The 21,683-nt window shown below is 36.2% G+C and overlaps 1 protein-coding gene across 2 annotated transcripts in view; it reads left to right on the forward strand.

The window, feature by feature from the left end:
* Nucleotides 1–3,228: 3,228 nt before the first annotated feature.
* Nucleotides 3,229–21,683, forward strand: part of RBFOX1 (RNA binding fox-1 homolog 1) — a gene marked incomplete at its 5' end in the record, with an annotated part of 284,813 nt that continues 266,358 nt past the window's right edge. For both annotated transcript variants that reach the window (XM_082772575.1, XM_082772577.1), the window contains 3 exons: nucleotides 3,229–3,242; nucleotides 5,367–5,552; nucleotides 12,241–12,461. In XM_082772575.1, the coding sequence (XP_082628701.1) occupies nucleotides 12,375–12,461 (87 nt within the window). The remainder of the gene's footprint in view (nucleotides 3,243–5,366; nucleotides 5,553–12,240; nucleotides 12,462–21,683) is intronic.

Raw genomic sequence — 21,683 nt, forward strand, 5'->3', positions numbered from 1 at the left:
GCATTTCTCCCATTTAGGGGCAGACAATTTTTTGAAAAAATTTTGAGGAAGCATAAGTTGCTCACAGTCAAAGAGTTTAATATTTATTTATTTATTTATTTATTTTTTGTTTGAGCCTCCTTTGAACTGCAGGAGAACTGGTCATATCTCAGTTCTTAAAATTAGACTGCTTGCTCTGTCTTCTTTCTTGAAGCAATAAGATCTTACTAATATGAATTGAATAGCCCTAATATCAGCTAAAAAAAAGAAATAGAAATAAAAATAGAGTTAATCCTCTTGTTTTCCTTCTTCTCTGCACAAATTTACACCAATCCTTTGCTAGTACACACTTTGGTTTGATTAAAACCTAAGTGAAGGTGATATTATAAAGACCATCATTCTGTATTCCTTTTTAACGTAAAAAGGAATTGACCAATAAGCTAAGTGGATGACAGGAAGGGCTGTTACTATTTGGCATTGATACAATAGTGTTATGATTTTCTGTTCTTCAGTCCTTATTCTATCCTTTTCTGTTACTCTGATCAGCAGTGCAATTCCCATAGACTTAGCAATGTCCCCCTGAGGATGTTGCTGTAAGAGAGAACATCAGAAATAGTGTTCATATGAATTCAGTATCCACTGTTGGTTGCTGTAGAAAACTACCTGTTTGGCAGAACACTTATTGAGAAATAGAATGTCTAATGAATAAGCAGGAAATTACCTAATGGATCTTGGGGGAGGGTAGAAAAGAAAACATATGATGTGATTCTTTAAGGTGGGATTTATTTACTGTATTACCCAGAAGACTTGTGGAAGCATGATCCAGGAAACATTTCTTTTTTCCACAAAGTACCTTTCTTTTGTGCTTGTAGAGGGTAGCAGGGCAATTGCACTCACATTGACCTGGCCTCAGCCACGAACCCTCTGACTAAGGGCAGAAGAGATCTAACATACCTCAGGAACAGTCGGGTGTTCCTGTGATATGCAGCCTCTTAGCTGCATAGCCCATGTGCAGCTGCTACCTGTAAGACATCAAACTGAGTTTAGGAGTGGTGGCTGAATTGCTGAATATGGGATTAAGTGTCTGTCCAAACAGTTGCATTAGGGGATACCTATGAGACTGAATTATCTTCATACATAAGAAACCTTTTTTTCAGCTGTTCTAACTTCGTGATATTTAGATTTAGAAGCAAACTTCTTATCAGCTGTGGCTTTTAATTCTTTCAGCCAAATCCTGCCTGCTTCAGATGCTCCTAGATTCTTGGCTAAACCTCAGTACTTAAAAAATATTGCTGATGTCTTGAATTGAAATGAATTATAGCTTGCATTACAGCTAATGCCATCAGGTTCTGATATTTTATTTCCAGAGAATATGAAACTTGCTACTTCTGAACTGCAATTCCTTCTGATCCATTTGAAGATGCATAGGGGCTTTAATATTTGTGAGTTTGAATCAGTTATTTCTCCAAGGTATGCTGCTCACTTAGGAGATCTGTCCTATGCTAGTTTTTGCAATCAAATCATTGCACTTGGCATAGGAGGGTGCTTAAATGATGCATTTATGCAGGCAGGAGGCATGGTTTGATACCATCTTGTGATTCACCATCCAGTCCTATTAATATGAACCTTACTCAAGGGAATGAGTAGCTCTTACTTGTCAGCAAACCCTGTGTGTATTAAGGGGGTGAAGTTGTATTGAAAGAACCTTATAGTGATACTCTGCTGTTCTTAAGGGAAGCAAATGAAAACTGTATTTTGATGAATAATGAATGTGATAATTGGGGTCAAGAAGTCATAGCTTCCTGTGGTGCAGTAGTGAAGAGCAACCTGACTTCAGTAATAAAGAGAAATACAGTTGACCAGATTTGGCAATAAACCCGTGGCTATCTGCCATCTCCACACAACCAAAGCCTGCTACATGACAGTGACAAGTAGGTGTCATGTGTGCATTGTTCTAGAATACACTTATATTTCTGAGATCCTGTCTTATGCTTGTTAGTGTCAACAAGAAGACAGCCATGAACAGATACTGAGTGAGACTCACATGCTCAAGCATTGGGAAACATCTTGTGTGAAATGGATGATCTAGCATGGCATTGCTTTGATATATCAATAGCATTCATTAAAAGTGGTTATTGATTAAAAGTCAGTCTGTTCCTCATATGTGAGGAAAATTATATTTTCTTGTTGCTGCTCTGTATTTGCAAATGAATGCACACCCAAGGGAAATTCTGTACAAAATGCAATCTACCCAAAACTGCTTAACTTCATCTAGTTAAGAGGGTTCTCAACTTCTAGAATCTTGAGGTAACCTCACTGCTCTCTAGCTTCTGAGGTGGGGAAGTGCAGAGCGAGGTGCCAGTCTCACTGATAGAATGCAGGGGAACAGATCAAAGCTGCACCTGAGGAGGTTCTGACTGGGGATTATTTAAAAAATAAAAGTAAATTATGCTGCGAGGGTGGTCAAACACTGGAACGAGCTTCCTACAGGTCATTGATGCCCCAAGCCTGTCAATGTTCAAGAGACATTTGGATAATTCCCTTAATATCCTTTCACTTTTGGTTAGCCCTGAGGAGGTCAGGCAGTTGGACTTGATCTCTGAAGGCGTCTTCCAACTGAACTATTATACATCTTTTTAGGAAACGGTAGATAAATACAAGAGTAATGAGGTGAACATGGGAAAGATTATTCTTGAACATTGAAAATGCAACTGACTTGGTACAATATCCAATGATAGGAACTATGTAGGAACAGCTGTTACAGAACTCCAGAAGGAAATGAAAACAATGCAATGCTCATAAAGACATAGGTATATTAAAGACTTTTGCAACATGGCTTCTGTCTTGTGAACAAGTAGTAAAAAAAAAAAATCAACTCTTGGTAGTTAAAGCAATCTTTTTTTCCTACTTCAGCCAACTTTTCTGAGTGATGCAGGAGAAGATGAGATGAGCAGGGGAACTTGAACAGATAAAATTGTGCAGGACCACAGAATTCTTTATTGGAGGAGTTGCGCTTTGTATGGCTTGCATCGCCACTGTGCTAGAGCACTTCTCGTAGCTTTACAGGGTGGTTAACATTCTACATCATTTCATGCATAGTCTAATATTATCCTTCTTCCTAGTTCAACGCCCAGCACGTTAAATAACTGAAGTTACTGGATTAATCCTGCTTTAATTCTGATGATAATGCTGACACAAAAAGACAAACCTGGTTGTGATTCAGAATTTTCCTAATTCATATGAAAACACGGATAAGTCAAAAGGTACCTATAGCTTTTTTTTTTTTTTTTTTTTCCCTCTCCCAGAGAGTGATAGCTCACAGATTGTTCTCCAGTTTTGTGCCATGATATATATGGATAATGACAGGTCATCAGGTTTCTGCAGGGGCTAAAGTGAAGTCTAGCCATGGAGGCATTCCTTAACTCATTTTTCTCTTCTTCCTCTCTTTGCCATGCATGTATTACCTCCAATATATTGCCACGTATTGGAAGTGAATTTTTATGATTCACTGAATGGTAAATCACTCTGTTTACTGACTACTGAGAGACAAATTTGTTTGTCTAGTAGCAATCTAGTCAAAGAAGGAACTGATGTTTTCTAAGGGTGCAGAAGAAAACAAAGCATTTATGGCAAAAAACCCTACCTAATCACATTTCTTAAAAAGTGATGCTACGTGTATTTACACCTTTGTATGTGTTTGTTCTTTTATATTATCGTCATAGGTGATGATCCCCTTGTACCTGACAGTTCTCTTCAAAAGAGATTTACAGTTTAGGATACAATAGATGGATACAAATGTATAGGTTACTTGCGGAGAAGCAGGGATATTTGTCATCAGACTACTAAGCAGTCAGTTTATCTATCAGTCAGGTGTCAATACTTTTGTGTGGCATTCTGGCAAGAGAAGGTTTTGCAAGCTGAAAGAGAACATTTGTAAACATTTACAAGAAGTTCTTACCTGATTTCAGAAAATTATAGGAGAAAGCATTGATGGTATTTTGAGTACAGTTAGGAGGTGGAGGAGAGTAACAGTTGATGTAATATGGAAAAGAAACAGATCTTTTGACAGTTCACAGTAGTAGGCAGGGTAGGAGTAAGCTGAAGTGAGCCCTCGAAGGTGATGACAAGTGCCTTACGGTTGCTGAGGTAGTAAAGAGACGTTGTGGGGCAGCACAGGAAAGGAAAGCAGAAGTGATCTTTGCGGGAGCATTCCAAACAAATTACAGAGGAAATGTGCCATTCTTTACTCAGTGAGATACCAGAGCAGTGAGTCAATCAGTGCACAGCTCTGACAGGAAAAGACAATGTTTGGAGCTAATCAAACCAAAGAATGAGGACTGACCATGTACTCAGAAGTTGAGATTTGCTGATGTGTTGTACTTCAAATGTATGACCAGTTGCCCTTTAGTGTGAAAGGCATGATTTTTCTAGGGCTAAAAATTGATTCCCAAATATGCTTCCTAGGTTTTTGCTTGTGATTCTGTCTGAAGTGCTTTGTCATCATTAAAAAAGTAGATTCCCCCCACCCCAAGCATGACATTGAATTGTATATTAAAAAAAATAAATAAATAAATAAAAACGGGAAGCCAGAAGGTTAAACTTCAGTACAGCTGAAGAAATGAACTGAAGAATTGTTGGCTTTCAGATTGGAAAAAATCATGTGAGCTCCTGGGACCAAATTAAAAACTAGCTGCAGATGAACGAGCTTATTATTTCAGATAAGAAACTATGTTTGGAAGATGAGTGTGTTAATACTAAATACAAATGTTCCACATACTCAGAACGGGTATCACTCAGTTTAAACAATTTCTATATCCTTTCTCTATATGCTAGTGTAAATTGAGATGCTCAATAAACTTGGAAGACTGACTGCATCAGCCATATTTGTATTTCAAGGATAGTAGAAATCTTAAATTAATATATGTGATATTTTATAATTAAAAGTCACTAATATATCCATGCTGTATTTTAGTTCAACTGTTAAGTATAACTGGAGCTGTCTGGAGAACTGGCACAAATGAGCTTTTACATGTACTTGAAGCTTGGATTAAAAGAGTGGAGTAATGGCAGCAGCTGATGACAGGGTTCAAGTTTGGACAGTGCATCTGTTGCCCTCAGAGAGCTATTGACCATGTATGATTTTAGAATAAAGGTGGAAGTAAAACATTTGGAAAACGAGTATCATAATAAAAGTGGCAGCTGTCCTGGCTGAGGAGAAGAGGGGAAAAAAAAAAACAAAACTGTAGGACAACTTATCCCATCCAGCAATATTTAATGTCTGGGTCAGCTTGACTCAAGATCTCAAGCAGTGATATTCAGTGCAGTTCACCTTCTCTTTCAGAGCATGTATGGTGCTAAACTTGTAACTTTTTTTTTTTTTTTTTTAGGTTCAATAACCTAAAGTTGCTATAAATAATGGAAAACTACCCAAGAGACTTGGAAACTATTTTCTCCTCCCAGTTCTGTGTTTTCCTCTATTGGAAAACCATGAGAAAATTTAAAGAGAAAATGGAGAGCATTTGGAGAACAGGAAAGGTGGCCAGAAAGCAGGAAGCTTAAAGAAGAGTTTAAAGGTATCAAATAAGAAATAGCATACGCTATGAAGAGGTTGCCAAAGTGATACTTGAATTATTTATGATCTTTGAGCTGAGAAACAGCCTAATATTGGAAAGAAGTTTCCAAAAAAAAAAAAAAAAAAAAAAAAAAAGAAAGACATTTGTTGGTATTACTGGAGTTAGATATAGGCCTTAAGAAGAATTAATTATTTGGCAGAAATGCGGAAGTATGGTCTGAATAGATCACTTCTGTCAGGATCAGATTAGAGCATACATCATTGATTGTCTGATGACTGCACTGCAGGGACCTGGTGTTTCCAGGCAGTGTGGCTCCATAAATGTTGCTGGTTTTTGTCTTGAACCACAGTAAGAATAGCCATCTGCTTTTGCTCTGGGAGAACATCTTGGTTTCATGTCATTGTTTAATGCACCGTAGAATCACGAAATATCTTGAGTTGGAAGGGCCCCATGAGGATTATCAAGCCCAGCTCCTGGCCCCACACAAGGCCACCCAAGAATCAGAGCGTATGTCTGAGGGCGTTGTCTCAACACTTGAAATCTGACAGGCCTGGTGCTGTGACCTCTTCTGTGAGGAGCCTGTCCCAGTGCCTGACCACCCTCTCAGTGAAGAACCTTTCCTTAACACCCAGTCTGACCCTCCCCTGTCCCAGCTTCATGCCATTCTCTTCTTGTCGTTGTCCCCAGAGAGCAGAGCTCAGCGCCTGCCCCTCCGTGCCCCTCGTGAGGGAGCTCCAGGCTGCCATGAGGCCTCCCCTCAGCCTGCTCTGCTCTGGGCTGAAAAACCAAGGGACCTCAGCTGCTCCTCATGCATCTTGCCCTTTAGGCCCCTCATCACTATCATTGCCCTCCTTAGAAATACATTCTAATAGAACATTTAGATATAATATGCAGATGGGATAAAATCTTTGTTCATTTTTGCACCTTTTTTTTTTTTTTTTTTTTTTTTTTTGTGTTCTGCCTTGAATGTGTAGTCTAGTTTTCAGACATAGTTAGAATCATAGAATATCCTGAGTTGGAAGGGACCCATAAGGATCATCAAGTCCAACTCCTGGCACCACACAGGTCCACCCAAGATTTTAGACCATGTGACTAAGTGCACAGTTCAAACGCTTCTTAAATTCAGACAGGCTTGGTGCCGTGACTACTTCCCTGGGGAGCCTGTTCCATTGTGCAGCCACCCTCTTGGTGAAGAACCTCTTCCTGATGTCCAGCCTAAACTTCCCCTGCCTCAGCTTAACACCATTCCCGTGGGTCCTATCACTGGTGATTACGGAGAATAGGTCACCTGCCTCTCCATTCCCCCTTGTGAGGAAGTTGTAGACTGCAATGAGATCTCCCCTCAGCCTCCTCTTCTCCAAACTGAACAGGCCCAATGACCTCTGCCGCTCCTCATACGTCTTACCCTCTAGGCCCTTCACCATCTTCATTGCCCTCCTCTGGACACTCTCCAGCAGTTTCTTGTCCTTCTTTTACCGTGGTGCCCAGAACTGCACACAGTACTCAAGGTGAGGCCACAACAGCACAGAGCAGAGCGGGACAATCACCTCCCTCGATCGACTAGCAATGCTGTGCTTCATGCACCCCAGGACACAGTTGACCCTCCTGGCTGCCAGGGCACACTGCTGGCTCATATTCAACTTGCTGTCAACCACAACCCGTGGATCCCTCTCTGCAGGGCTGATCTCCAGCGTCTCGTTGCCCAGTCTGTATGTATAGCCAGGGTTGCCCTGTCCCTGGTGCAGGACCCGGCACTCACTTTTGTTAAACTTCATGTGGTTGGTGATCGCCCAGCTCTCCAATCTGTCCAGATCCCTCTGCAAGGCCTTTTCACCCTCATCTGAGTCCACAACTCCCCGGAGTTTGGTGTCGTCAGCAAATTTGCTCAAAACACCTTCTAGTCCTACATCCAAATCATTTATAAAAACATTGAAGAGGACTGGCCCTAAAGTGGAGCCACTAGTGACCATCTGCCAGCCAGATGTGGCCCCATTTACCTTTGGGCTCTGCCCACCAGCCAATTGCTCACCTATCGGATGACTTTGTTTAGCTGTATGCTGGACATTTTGTCCAGTAGGATCCTATGGGAAACCATATCAAAAGCTTTGCTGAAGTCCAAAAAGATCACATCAGCTGGTTTCCCTTTATCTACTAGATGGGTGATCTTATCATAAGAGGAAATCAAATTTGTTAGGCAGGACCTACCTGTCATGAACCCATGTTGGCTGGGACTAAGGACTGCATTGTCTACCAGGTGTACTTCAGTAACTTCAAGGATCATCTTCTCCATAATTTTACCAGGCACTGACATGAGACTGACAGTCCTGTAATTGCTAGGGTCTTCTTTCTTGCTCTTCTTGAAAACTGGCACATTTGCCAGCTTCTAGTCTACTGGGACCTCTCCAGATTCCCAAGATCGATGAAAAATAATTGAGAGAGGTCACGCAATGATGTCAGCCAGCTCTTTAAGCGCCCTGGGATTATGCCTCTATTTCTTTCTGTATGTATTCTTACAATATAGTATTTTTCATTTCCTTGTCTTCTCAAATGATTTCACTACTGACTTGCTAAAAAGTCACTATTAGAGCACTCATGTTAGTAGGTAGAGCTCTGTGCTAAAACACAAGATTATGTATGTTAGGGCATTAAACTAACAGGCCTGCAATGGGGGGGGGGAGGGGAATGTTAAGCATAGGATGTTTTTGTTTTATTCCTCACCTTTGTATTGGCTGACCTTCCACTGTTACTTTAGCACGCTTGACCTATACTGCTCACTTTTTAGGACCAGCCTCGTTCTAGGAGGTCATAGCAAGACTACTGTCAGATTTTTAATTGATTGTTCAGTCAGTTTACCTATAGGATAATCATTTTCTCTTAATTAATTCAAATAATGCATTGTATTATTGGGGCAAAAATAATCTTTAAGTTTTAAAAAGCTGTGTATTTTATGAACTTCTTAGGTATGATTCAGATGGTATCAGCTGGGAGTGTTCAGCTTAACATGACAAAATTCTTATATTGCTACTGATTTTTAAAACTATGTAGTAACTTCAGAACCTTCAGCATTCATTTTTATAAATAATACCTGTCTTTTAACAAAATTCTACAGAAATGAAACAAAAGAAATTGTATGTTTCTGTGTATATATTATATATAAAACTAGTGTTCGTCTATTTTCTTTTTTTTTTTTTTTCTGTCTTTTCTTTTTAAAATCAATTTTCAGTTGCAGAAAATCCTTGGAATTTTTTAATAAAGAAAGTGGGTTTGGAAACAGTTGAAGGAATCATGCCCTCAATTAGCATACTGAAAATGGCTTAAAATGTTATTTTTTTCTAACAGCATTATACTTTTCTAGAATGTCATGAAAGTGGAAGCTGCATAGCTATTTAAAATATTCTCACCTGCAGCTTTTAAGGGGGAGTAAGAATACTGGAGTAGGCAGGAAGTAAGTACTGTCATCATCAATGGCTTCAGAATGGTGATTGATATGCATAGTACTGATCATTCTGGCTTTGTCTTAGCAAAAACTTTTAGGCTCATGCTTAACCTTAATCATGCTAGAGATCCTGCTAAAATGAAACAATTACTAGTGTATTTAATACTCTTCTGGTTTGGTCTCTGTGTCCTCAGCACTCCTTATGGTCAAATTTCATGTAGTCAATGTATTCTTGCAAAACAGGAGTGACCATTAATGCTAACAGTGAACTGTAAAACTTAAGACTAATTTCCATTTTGTATTGCTGGGAGGGAGAATATACTATGAAAACAAATATGTTGGTATAAACTGGTGAAGTTGGTATAGTTGTATTGGCGTAAGTTCAGAATTTGGCACAGGGCGGAGATGCAAGTAAAGCTGTATGTACTTCTGTGGTTTTGATTCACAGAGGTTTGTGCGAACTTAGGTAGCTGGTGCACACATGGGAGATCATCAAAGAGCCCAACCAGAAAGTCAGAGCTTGGATTTGGAGTGCCATACGGCTATACATTTAGAAGCATGTTGTTATAGTGAGGCAAGCAAAGCATCATATCATTAAAACAGGTAATTATAGTTTATTTTCAAATTTTATTTTTATGTATTCCAATCTAAAATGTAGTGAATACAAATGCTACAATAAATGATATAAACTTGATATTTTCATTATTCTTGAATGTTTATACTGCTTGCAAAGGACTGGAAAGGTCTTCCTGTAAGTTAAGATCAGGTTAGGCTACTAATACTATTAGCATCATATCACTTTATTTCTTTTATAAGCTATTCTTTTTTGCTATTATTGATTTGGAAGGCTGTTCTATAACTTCACTTATTCAACACAAAAATGCATTTTAAACATTTCTTGCATAAATGAGGCTAAAAATATTTTTCATAACATTCCTTGTTTATTCAGTGTGCCAGGAATGTCCTTAGCTTCAGAAGTCTCTTTATCTTACTGTTTCATAGCTTTCTTAGCTTTCTATTACAGCATAGTTGTTCTATTCACCTGAACTACACATAAAGGACTTCCTCTACAGCTGCTGTAATCATTTAAAAAATTATGAATTAAGAGAACCAAACATAATTGGAAATACCTTTGAGAAACACTTAAGAACTGTAACTCATCTTTTTGTATCTGCATCATGCTAGTAGATAAAAGTACTTCAACAATAAGGTCCTTCTTTTCTTTTTCCTGAGAAGTTTAGAACTGAAGTTGGTTTTTAGCAGAAGCATAACCTTACATTTTGTAATGACTCTCATACCATTTCTGTTAACAAGTCTGTAAGGTTAAGCAATTCTTCCTATATAATATTATTACCATCCTCAGTAATCACAATAACTTCCAACTTTGTCATTGGGAAATTTCATCAGCATGTTACATATATATTGAAACAAAAAATGACTAGGTGCTTATAGTGCAATTTAACAGTCCATGGTTGTGTCAGTTGTCCCATTGGAGTCATCTGAGTGAAGCTTCCAGAATTCGTTATAATCTCCATTGCAAAGTGAAAGAAATCCTCTTTCTTTTCCCATGTAGCTTACTCTGTTAGAATAAACAAATAACTAGTAGTTAAAATGAAAATGTTTTTTAGAAGTGAAATATTTCAAGATGAGTTGTAATGGTAATATACTTTCCCATTTTGTTTGTATGTTTCTCTATGAAAGCTAATAACTGATATCATGTTGAAAATTATGAAAATATTTTGGCAAAATCATGTCTGTTTACTGTGTGCTTAATTAAGCTATATAGTTATAAAACTATAATATATATATTATATAACTATATGTATAGTTATAAAACTATATAAAAGATATATGTATTTGCTTAATAAGTTTTTCTTAACAAGAAAAGATACATATAGATAGATTTAAAAAAAAAAAAAAAAAAAAAAAAAAAAAAAAAAAAGATTAATAGCTGAGCATAGTTAGGTGATCTGTGTGAATAGCATTATCCCTAAAAGAAAAATCAAGTCATTCTATGAACAGAAAATGGAGATAGGTAAACATCACATCATCACATGATAATTGCTGTCCTCATTGGCAGCTTCTCAAAAAAAAAACATCATACAGGGTCACTATTTAACATCTAAACTTAGAAATGGCCTAAGGCTGTTAGTAGCAAGGGTCAACATGCACCTGCTAAGGTAGATTTCTAAATCATGCAACCCGTCTGCCTTGATACATGAGAATCAATTACTGAAAGCCTTTCACGATGGTCAAAATGTGACACTAAATAATTGAGTATCACATAAAATCTTGTCTCTAATTAGTTATCTGGAAAAGTAATTATGCAACAAAATCAAGTAGTTGAAATTAGTGATGTGAAGCACCCTGGTTATTCAAAGACTGTAGGAGAGAATGATATATATTTAACTTGTAACAGGAAGTTTTAAACACCTGCTTCTTAATTTAATTAAAAAAAAATCTTGCTCAATTGTAATTCTTGACATTAACCATAAAAGATCTATGGCACATAAAACAAGTGTTAATGCCTGAGTTTACTTTGTCTAAAATAAAAATGATTAGCTGTAGAAAAGAATGACTGGCAAATAGTACATTAAAAAGTAAATCTGTTTTGTTTGGGGGATAAAACAGGGTAAATTTCACTCTGTCTCTTACATTGAGTGTAAGTTTAATTAGAGAACAGATATGAGATACTCTAAAGGTCAGGTTTGTTCTTTTTCAAAAAGCTATGATAAATGCAGCAACAGAGATGTGAAAGGTTAGAAAAGCTATTAAAATATAATTTACACTAAGAAGTTGTTAGCTGGCATCAGGTAGCTCAAATATTCAAAATAAGAAAAATGTAATGATTCAAAACAATATATGTTGAATTTAGCAGGCTTAAGTTTCAAATCTCATATATTGTTTAACAGCTATAAATACAGGGAAACAGTTATTTAAACAATCATAATAAAGATGATTTTTAATGGGTTATAATAGCAACTGTTGTCATGTATGTGCCAGTTAAGATAGGAATATTAATTCTAATCCTATTTGAAGACCAGGACAGAGAGTTTGATCTGCATGTGTTTATTACTTAAAATTTGAACGGTATAGAGTAGTTGGTTAGTCATGTTATTTAAGATGGTCCCAAAATAGCACCTTCCTTTTCTTGGTAGAGTTAGCTTTGCAGCTGTTGTCTCTATCTGTTGTCTCTGAAGAAAATTTTAACATTAAGAGTTGCTGACGTCAATTTTTTTCTTTTTTTTACAGCTGATGTGGGCTTTGCCCCTGACAGAAGTTATTTGGTTCTAGCTCTGATTTTGGAAGAAGTTGGTATATAGATTTTCCCCTAACTTTCAATTGATGTGTTTAGCTTTAGTGGGAGTAATACTATCGCTTAAACCATGTTGTCGTCTCAAGGAGTTTTGCTACATCCATATGGAGTGCCAATGATTCTGCCGGCAGCACCATACTTCGCTGGACTTGTTCAGGTAATGCAAGGCCGCTTCCAACAAGCAACTTAACTCTAGTGCACTTAGAGTAATAATTGAAATTTTTATGGTTGAGAAAGCAAACACTTTTAATACAGGCAAAAGCTTTCATGTAGTCAGTGAGAAGACAGTAGGAAATCAAAAAGATGGATCACCCTAATCTGTGTATTGACATCTCTCATGGCTGAATAAATGGTGTAGTTGAGCTATATTTGCTTGTATTGATTTGTCTGCTATTTAACATTCATGCCTTTGCTTCACGAGGTTGACCACAGGGCAGAGGATTTGCTATCCATTCTAGGTTTCTGAGGGACTCAGCATTCCCACAGCAGATCATAAGACGAAGTAACTTACCATGATGTGTTTAGGTTAAGTGTTTTATCACAGCAAGTATGAGTAGTGTTAAATATGCATTAATGCATATGTTACGCATCACACTGAATGAAGTTTTTTTTTTTTTCTTTTGTGTATGGAAAAATACATCACCTTCACAGAATATTTACACACATCATATTAATTCTTTTGAGTCCTTAAAGTGCAAGATCCTACTTCTGAGAGAGAATTTTATGTTTTAGAAGTTAACTGACAATTCCTGATTTAGTTGTTGTTGTTGATTTGTCTGTTTTTACTGTATTTTTTTTTCAAAAAGTAGAAATGTTCTGATGTTAGACTTAAAATTTTGTATAGATCATATAGATACTACTTAAGCAAAAGCTATTCCATTGTTTACAGAATTAAAAATGACTAAGAAAGAATTCAAGCAACATTTTTGAGCATTCCCCAAATGAACACTATGCACCTTATAAATGTCAGTAGTTAGATGTTATACATAAACAGGCTCAAAAAAGAATAATATGCAGTACTGCATTTCAGTGTCATGCTAGTGATCAGTCAAATTAGCTGTGGAGGAGAGGCATTTGTTTAAAATTTTCATTACGCACCTTCACCACAACAGTTAGTGGGCACAGAGGTGGAACTGCAACACAAAACATTTTTTTTTCTGTATGGGTCCATTCAGTAATACAGATTGTGAATTGCGTTCTTCACTTAAAGCTTAATATCCTACGTTTCTAAAATAAAAATACAGCAGTGGCCATTACCAGGTATTGAAAAAATGTGCCTTCTGGCCCATGCAAGCCAATGCTATGTTTTGTGCAGCGAGACACGGTAGCACACTTGAACGCATCAAGCAAGCCTTCATATCCATTAGAATTTGAGGGTGAAGGTCAGACACTAGAGCTCAGTCAGACCCTGTGCCATCCTGTCCAATAAATAATTACAAGCAAATCGTGCCTTTCACTCTATGCTGATTGATGTTGAAATTGCTTTTGAAAGTTCTCATAAGTTCCTGTTATAGATTAAGTGCTGGTGTAGGAAAAATAACTGCACCCAACTGAAATGGGTGAATGTAATCAGGTTTAATGGACTCGAGAGCTTGTTGGGAATTAAATAACTATTGATTTGTTGGAAAGTTGCTGTCATTACAAAATGCCACTCTGGGCGCATTATCCAAGCAGATAGATTAGAAAAAAAGAGCCCTTTGAAAATTCAGGATGCCTTATTTCAAATCTTTTTCCTTTCCTTTCTCTCCTTAGAAAGATATATCCAGGCCTATGTTACTATGTTTCCATAGGTCTAATATAGTAAAGCAGTAAGAGCTGTTCTCCAAACAAATTGGTACATTTACAGGTTTGTCTGGAAAATGTTCTTCATGCAGATTCTTCTCCAGTTTCCCCTCTTCTCTACCTCTCCCTAATCTTATACATAAAAATTGTATATTGGAAAACAAAACAAATATATTGTCTTAGTGGGCACAGTAGAACACTGAATGGCTTAACCCCAAGTTTTTATCAAAACTTACGGTATCTGCAATCACCTTATGTTACTAGAATGCTTATTGTTTCTCTTAAAGTAAATCTGAGTATATAAAATGTAAAACTAAATATCCAAAATACTTGGTGCAAAGGGCACTTAATAGACATATCTTTATCAGCCTCTTTTCAGCAATAATTGCATAATGTTCAGACTTTTGATGGATTTTTTTTAAATGTCTTGATACACTAATTATGTAAATGTTTTTACTGGTTTACATGTTGAGAGCCACGATGATGATGTATTTTCAAATCCAAGACTGTTTTAACATTTTAGAGGCTTATAAGATTGCAATTTACTTCCTTGCCTGGGTTTTTACAGAAAGAAGTTATTTCCAATTAGGGATTCCTCATGATTTCTGATTTGCACTTACACCAAGGCTGCTTGCATATGAAAACTGTGTAGAGAATTGCATAGAGATTTGGAGAACTATTTTTTGTTGTGCTTTGACCTTTTGTGTTCTATGGTGGAGCAGAGAGTACACATGGAGGTATCTCCATGGAGGTATTTAGAGGTTCTTCACCTTCAAGTTCTGTATATTATTTTACCTTATGCTGTGTATAAAGCCTTTGCCAGCCTCTGCTTCTTAATTCATTGCTGAGCTCTATCCTACATCCTCAGCTTGCTTTTGTCACACAGCCTCTTGTTACAGAGTACTGCAGAGTGAAGAACTTATAACCACCAAAAAATGGCAGATATGATGGATACCTCTCTGGAAACACTATATATAACAACCATGTGTAATTCTTCCAATTACATATTAGCGGGTTTGTATTTGTCTTGTGGAGGTTGTATATTTGAGTGAGCAGATGTAGAATGGAATGCATATGTTTTTGGAGAGAGAATGGATTTAAGTTACAAATATATCAAATATAACAAGTTAAATATAAATACTATATATATATATAATATAATATATATAACACAGAAGCAATAATTAAAGGTCTGGAAGTTACAGTGACTCAAGTAAGACACTGATTTATATATAATCAAGTAAGACAACTGAAATTGTGTTTTTAAGGTAGTACTTTGATGTTTGAGGACACTTTGTTACAGGTAACAACAAACAAAGGATACAAAGTATCCTTTGTATCCTTACTGATTATATAGTGTATATATAAATATTATAATATTATTTATATATTTATAATATATATATAAATACAATACATATAAATAAACTTGTGTTGTTTTTTTTCAATGAATAAATACAAAGTTTATTAGAATGACGAGTTATTATACTAGCTAGGATTTATTAACACATTCTTATCGAGGAAAAAAAAAATATTTATTTCTCCCATCTGTTCTTTCTCCTGGGTGAAAATTTAGGAGGAAACATCCAGTAACTATATATGCTGTGGGCAGCAAGGCCCATTTTGAATTAAAGCTATCAAGCTACTATCTCTTTGGCAGGTGATAAAAATAAATAAATAAATAAATAAATACATAAATAAATAAATAGAGAGGGAGGGAGAGAGCATTGTGTGGCAATCCAGTAAAAGCTTTCATATCCTGCCCTTGGTTCCTATCCCAGATATGCCCTTTGATTCCCACAGGGGAACCCTTATGTCCAGATAAACAGTGAAGTGAGTAGGATGTCACATGAGTGAAAAAGATCCATCTGCATTGCCAGGGTGCATGACGATTGCCCTGTTAGCAGTAATTTTGTGTGGGTGTTGCTGTACTATCTTACACATTGTCAGAATAAGCATGTGAAATGTACTTCTGTTTATCAATCCAGCTTACAAAGTGCTGCATCAGATTAACTATTTAGAAATCCATAGGAACGTAACGTGTTTCATAGAATAATAGGTTTAATGTCTATACATTAACTTCATCTTTATTGCTTTACGTGCTATAGGTATGTAAAATATTTGCAATTACTATTTGCAAATTTTTTTTGCTAACATATTTGATATGTTAGGACAATGGTAAGATATTTTATAAGCACAACTGTAATATGTGAAATTTTAATGTTGTATGCTAAATTATGAATGGCTGGCTTAAATGGTTCTATTTCCATTTAGCAGAGTTTTTCATATACATTATTATTATAAAATGTAGCAAAGATGAAATTAGACTTTCTCATAAAGTATTTGGAAACGTTAAATAGAGAAACTTCTATTTCATACAAAACAGGCTACTTAGATTTAAAGATTAAGAAATGTCTTTTTCTGAATATGATCAGTATATTTTAAAGTATCCTTTTATTTTAGCATTAGTGGCAAGAAAAACTGTAAGAGTTCTGAGAGCTTAAGTTTACATTCATTGTCAAAGGCTTCAGACAGTTAAGCTAAAACTCTCTTGTCTTTATTTGCTTATTTATTTGTGCAGTGGTAAAGTGAGGTAGAGGAAAATAAGAAATAAGTGACTGTTGAGTTAAGTATTTTAATAAACCGGGAATTACTGTATTTCTAAGTACATTATACTTAAACCTAAATTATTCTTAAGGTATTTTGATTCTGTCTGGTTTTCCATAACTGGTTAACTGGTGTGCTTAACTGACAACTGGAAAAGTGGTAATCTGTAGATAGTTCCATTTTATTTTAGGGCTAAGTGAGAGAATTGCCTAGAATATACTGTGAAAAGTAGTGGTACAGGCTTCACAGCTCCATCTTTATCAGTCTGTAAAATTTTTGTCTTTTTGCTCTATAGGGAAATGTTAACAGTGAATAAATTCAACATACTTGTACTCAGCAGTGTGTTAGGCTACCTGTAAAATCACACATACTTTGTGTCTCTCCAGTTTTCCATAACATTGTGGATATGTTTTGTTGTGTAAGCTTACACTGAAAATGCTTTTGTAGTTTGGTAGTTTTCACTTGAATAATGGTTTGCAGATAGAACAATGCTTTACCTCTTCCCGTGATGCCTGAAGTAGTATCTACTTGTCTTGGTTGTTTTTGGAGTACAATCTAGTGAGATGCAATGTATAATTTCTATTTACACTGTTTGTATTGCCCATTTGAAATGCAGTAAGTAGATGATTTACCTTACATGCAGATCTGCTCTGGTCTGATTGTGTTGTATGGTCTTTGTAGTTGATAACAGTCTCCTATTACTGGTACTGCACTTCCCAGTGCTTCAGTCAGTGGAGGACATGTTTTACTACTGTAGTCACTTTTCATCTGACTGCTTTTTAATGTTCTGTTTTTGAGAGTATATCTAAAATTTCTTCTCCCTCTGTATGAGTTGCAAAGCTTTTCTCCCTTCTGTATCAAGAGTGCTTTTAATAGGAAATAAAATTGGAGTAATGTGGTGGTGATAGCAATATCATGGTCTGAATAACTTTGCTTACAACATCTTTGTTATCAATATTTAAACCTCTGGAAATACAACCTCAGATATATCTATATTTTTTCTTTTGATACATGGGTCAAGTAATGGAGCCCATATGCATTCTCTGTGAAATGTTATTTGTTTCAAGGCTACAGGCAGCTTTGAAAGTCTTTTGTCATTGGTGTTGCAAGATATTTTTTCTTTTAACCTGCCTTTGTTTCTTCCTAGTAAATGCAGATATCATAAAATTCCTGCAGAAGGGGAGGGCACAAAAAAGATGCAGAATGCCTTTCCTATTGACCAAAAAGGCTTTTTTTTTTTTTTAGAGGGGAAGGTAGCTTATGTAGATAATTTTAGTTCAACTAAGAAACAAGTGATAGTTTTCTCCTCCCATCTGTCTAATTTTGTAACATTAGCCTTTATTACAGAAATGAACATAACTTGAATGAGTCAGGCAACGACACATTAACTCCTATTCTGTCACTTCTGTCAGTGGCATCTCATAGGCAGGGCTTCTTTCTGAGCTCAGAAAAAGAGCAAAAGATTTCATTTGGCACCCAACAGATTGTTTTGGGCCCCTCACTACAAGAAGGATGTTAAGGTGCTCAAGCAAGTCCAGAGAAGAGCAACAAAGGTGGTGAAGGGTCTGGAGAACAAGTCTTACAAGGAGCAGCTGAGGTTTGTTCAGCCTGGAGAAAAGGAGGCTCAGGGGCGACCTTATCGCACTTTACAGGTACCTTAAAGGAGGCTGTAGCAAGGTGGGGGTTGGTCTGTTCTCCCACGTGACTGGTGACAGGATGAGGGAGAATGGGTTAAAGTTGTGCCAGGGGAGGTTTAGGTTGGATGTTAGGAAGAACTTCTTTACTGAGAGGGTTGTTAGGCATTGGAATGGGCTGCCCAGGGAAGTGGTGGAGTCACCATCCCTGGAGGTCTTTAGAAGACGTTTAGATGTAGAGCTTGGTGATATGGTTTAGTGGAGGACTTGTTAGTGTTAGGTCAGAGGTTGGACTCGGTGATCTTGGAAGTGTCTTCAAACCTAGATGATTCTGTGATGTTTTTCCTGACCTACCTTTGTATTTAATGTCAGTTTCAATGAATTTGAGTTAAGATATATAATTATGGTTACTAATTTGTGTTTGGGTAATATACTTCAATGGGACATTTTGATATGACAAGGAACTGGGCAAATCTGGGACTTCATGGCTACACCTTCTGCAGTGTTTAAGTGGAATAAATAAAAGGATATTTGAGCTTGTATGAATAGAATAGTTTTTTATAGATAGATACTAGGACAGTTTCTACTTAGTTATTCATCCCCCAAATAAGGCAATATTTTTAAGTTTTGGATTCTTACAACCTGCATGTGGAAGCAAATTTTAGAGAAGTGTTTTTAGAAAGTATATTTTTGGCAAAATATTGCATTTTATTTTTCTTATAGACCCCTAAATTGCATGTTGTTTTTTAAACATGAGTTTAAAAAATTACTTATTGCAAGTTTAGAATCCCCTAACTAGAAGCCAGCAAGCTCATCAGACTATTTCCTAAGATCTGGAATTTCAGCTGCGTTTTTTGTTTGTTTGTTTGTTTGTTTGTTTTTCCTGACTCATGCATAATCATCAGTTTAAAAAAAAAAGTGATGGTCAAGTATCAAAATTTTCTTGTATATCTAAATATAGAGCAATTATTTTTACAGAGTTGGCTTGGATACTTTACCTATTCCCCTTCTGGTAATTTTTTTTATGTAACTTGAGCTAAAGTTAGAAACCTAATTAAAATACAGTTTTTGTTTTATTTTGGTCTGTTTTCTTGTCTTTTTTTAACTGAGGTGTGGATCCATTTTCTTGGACCTGGTTTCAAACAAAGTATTGTACAATTATTTTTTTTAATGCAGTGACAGGTTATGAATACTGTGAATAGATAACAGGAATTGATTCCAGGTGGATTTTCCTGTGTCAGATATTCCCCTTGTGTTTTATGAGATCTTGATTATGATTGTTTATAGCAAATTCTAGAATGTGGTCATTCTCTTCCTCCATTGGCCAGACATGCATGAGCTAGATTTCTTGGAGGATGACTAAATCCCCTTTAATTGTGATTTTATTATATTAATAAAGAATGTATTTTTTTTTTCATATACAAATTTTTTTGTTGCTGAGAAGAAAGTAGAAGCCTCTTGCTTATGTACACAAGAATCATAATGGTCCATATTTTGGCTTTGTAACATTTTGTTTGAGGCCTCTGCACTAAATAAAACAAGTTGTGCATTCCAAGGAAAAGTTATTCAGACTTTATGGGAAAATATCCATAAGTGAAAGTAACATTTATTAAATTAGTATAAAGTTAAAAAGATTCATAAAGCAGTGATTTGATCTAACCTATGGTAGTCTGACCTATGCTTTAGATTGAATGGTTCAAAATCTGGTGAAATGATCGTTACCTCAGTGCTTCCCCCCCACCTGCAATGATGACTCTTAGTGTATTAGTAAGCCTGAGAAGTCTTTCCTCACTCCCGAGACACAACTTTTCTCCATAAGCTTGATTAAGGTGATAAAGCTCAGCTAGATGCTGAACTGACTGCTTAAGGCGGGGTCCAGGGTAGTTCCCTATTCTCTTAACAGCATTGTATATGTATCCTATGTGTAAAGGTTTTTGCTTTACTTTTAGGTGAGTGGATTTAGTGCTAGTTTTTGAATATTTGTTTTCTTTTTTCTGTGGTGTATTAGATCTTGTCTGTGTAAACAGAGTAACATCAATTTTTAATACCTTGAAAAATACAGAAGAGCCTATTTCTTAATTAAGCTTACATTTGCTATGTTAACTTGTAGTTCTTCTGGAAAACATGACTTCAGTCAATTATTTTTTTTAGAAGAAATTTGATCTTGGCAACATTTCAGATATACAATTTCATTGTATCATTGGTCAGTGTGTACTAGCAAACAGTCTTCCCTGACTCCTGTGGTGAAATATTTTGTAGACACATGTTGTTAAAACACACTCTAGCCTTTCAAATAGTGCTGATACAGGAATCAAAATAAATCCATTGCAAGATTCTCAGAGTATCATTTTAACTGACATACAGTGCTGGAATGACTGAAGTGAGTATGTGTTCTTTTTAATGCAGAAATGATTGCTTTGATTTGTTTATGCCTTCCTCCATGAAGGAACAGTTAAAATCAGGCATAGGGAAACATGACAGATGTTCATACACATTTCCCATCTTAAAATGCCTTCTACTGGCCAAAATGATTGTTAGGCACAATTAAGCCCAGTATATACATCCTGTACTATATGCCAAATCTGCTGAATATGTTCCCAACAGGGAACTACAGATTTGGAAGGAAGGCAGTTTATATGATCTTTCATCTGCAGTAGAATTTTGAGAGTCGCTGTGTGAAAAACATAAGGAGACCTGACTGACAGCTGAGTCTATGCTCATATGCACTGTGCCATAAACTATATCTTTAAGATAAATTTTCAGTCCATGGGAAAATTTCATATGCATTTCAGGGATGCTTACACTTGAAATCTGATTTGTGAGTGGCATTTGGTATTATGTTGCCAACTGACTTGAAAAGCTTGTGATGTTATGCCTTGTAATGTTCCACATTCAGTGTAATTGTCACTGTAATCAGCTTTATGATGGCAACTCTTCATGATGACTACAGTATTATACTTTTTTTCTTTTTTTTTTTTTTTTTAATTTTTTCTTTTTTTTTTTTCTTCATATTTTGCCCAAAATGTTACTTTTTGATTTCAGAGGCATACTGGTTATGAAGACTTCCCTTCCTTCTGTAGATCTACAGACTTTTTGAATTATATATGACATCTATTTATGCAGAGACTGGGATTTATCATTTTCAATGATATGATAGCATCAACTCTTGAAAAAGATGCTGAGAACCAAATACTCTTATGTGTTCAGTTACAATACATACCACAAAATATTACGGTTGGCTGTTCCCAAAAAGCATGCCTTTCTGGTATCTCAAAAATGTGCAGTATTTTACTATTTCTGTTGTGTCAAAATATCTTAGACACCAATGAAAGCGTGTTGACCTAAAAATGTCAGTG

Source organism: Aythya marila (genome assembly GCF_965140915.1).
Source record: "Aythya marila genome assembly, chromosome: 15".
Classification (NCBI taxonomy): domain Eukaryota; kingdom Metazoa; phylum Chordata; class Aves; order Anseriformes; family Anatidae; genus Aythya; species Aythya marila.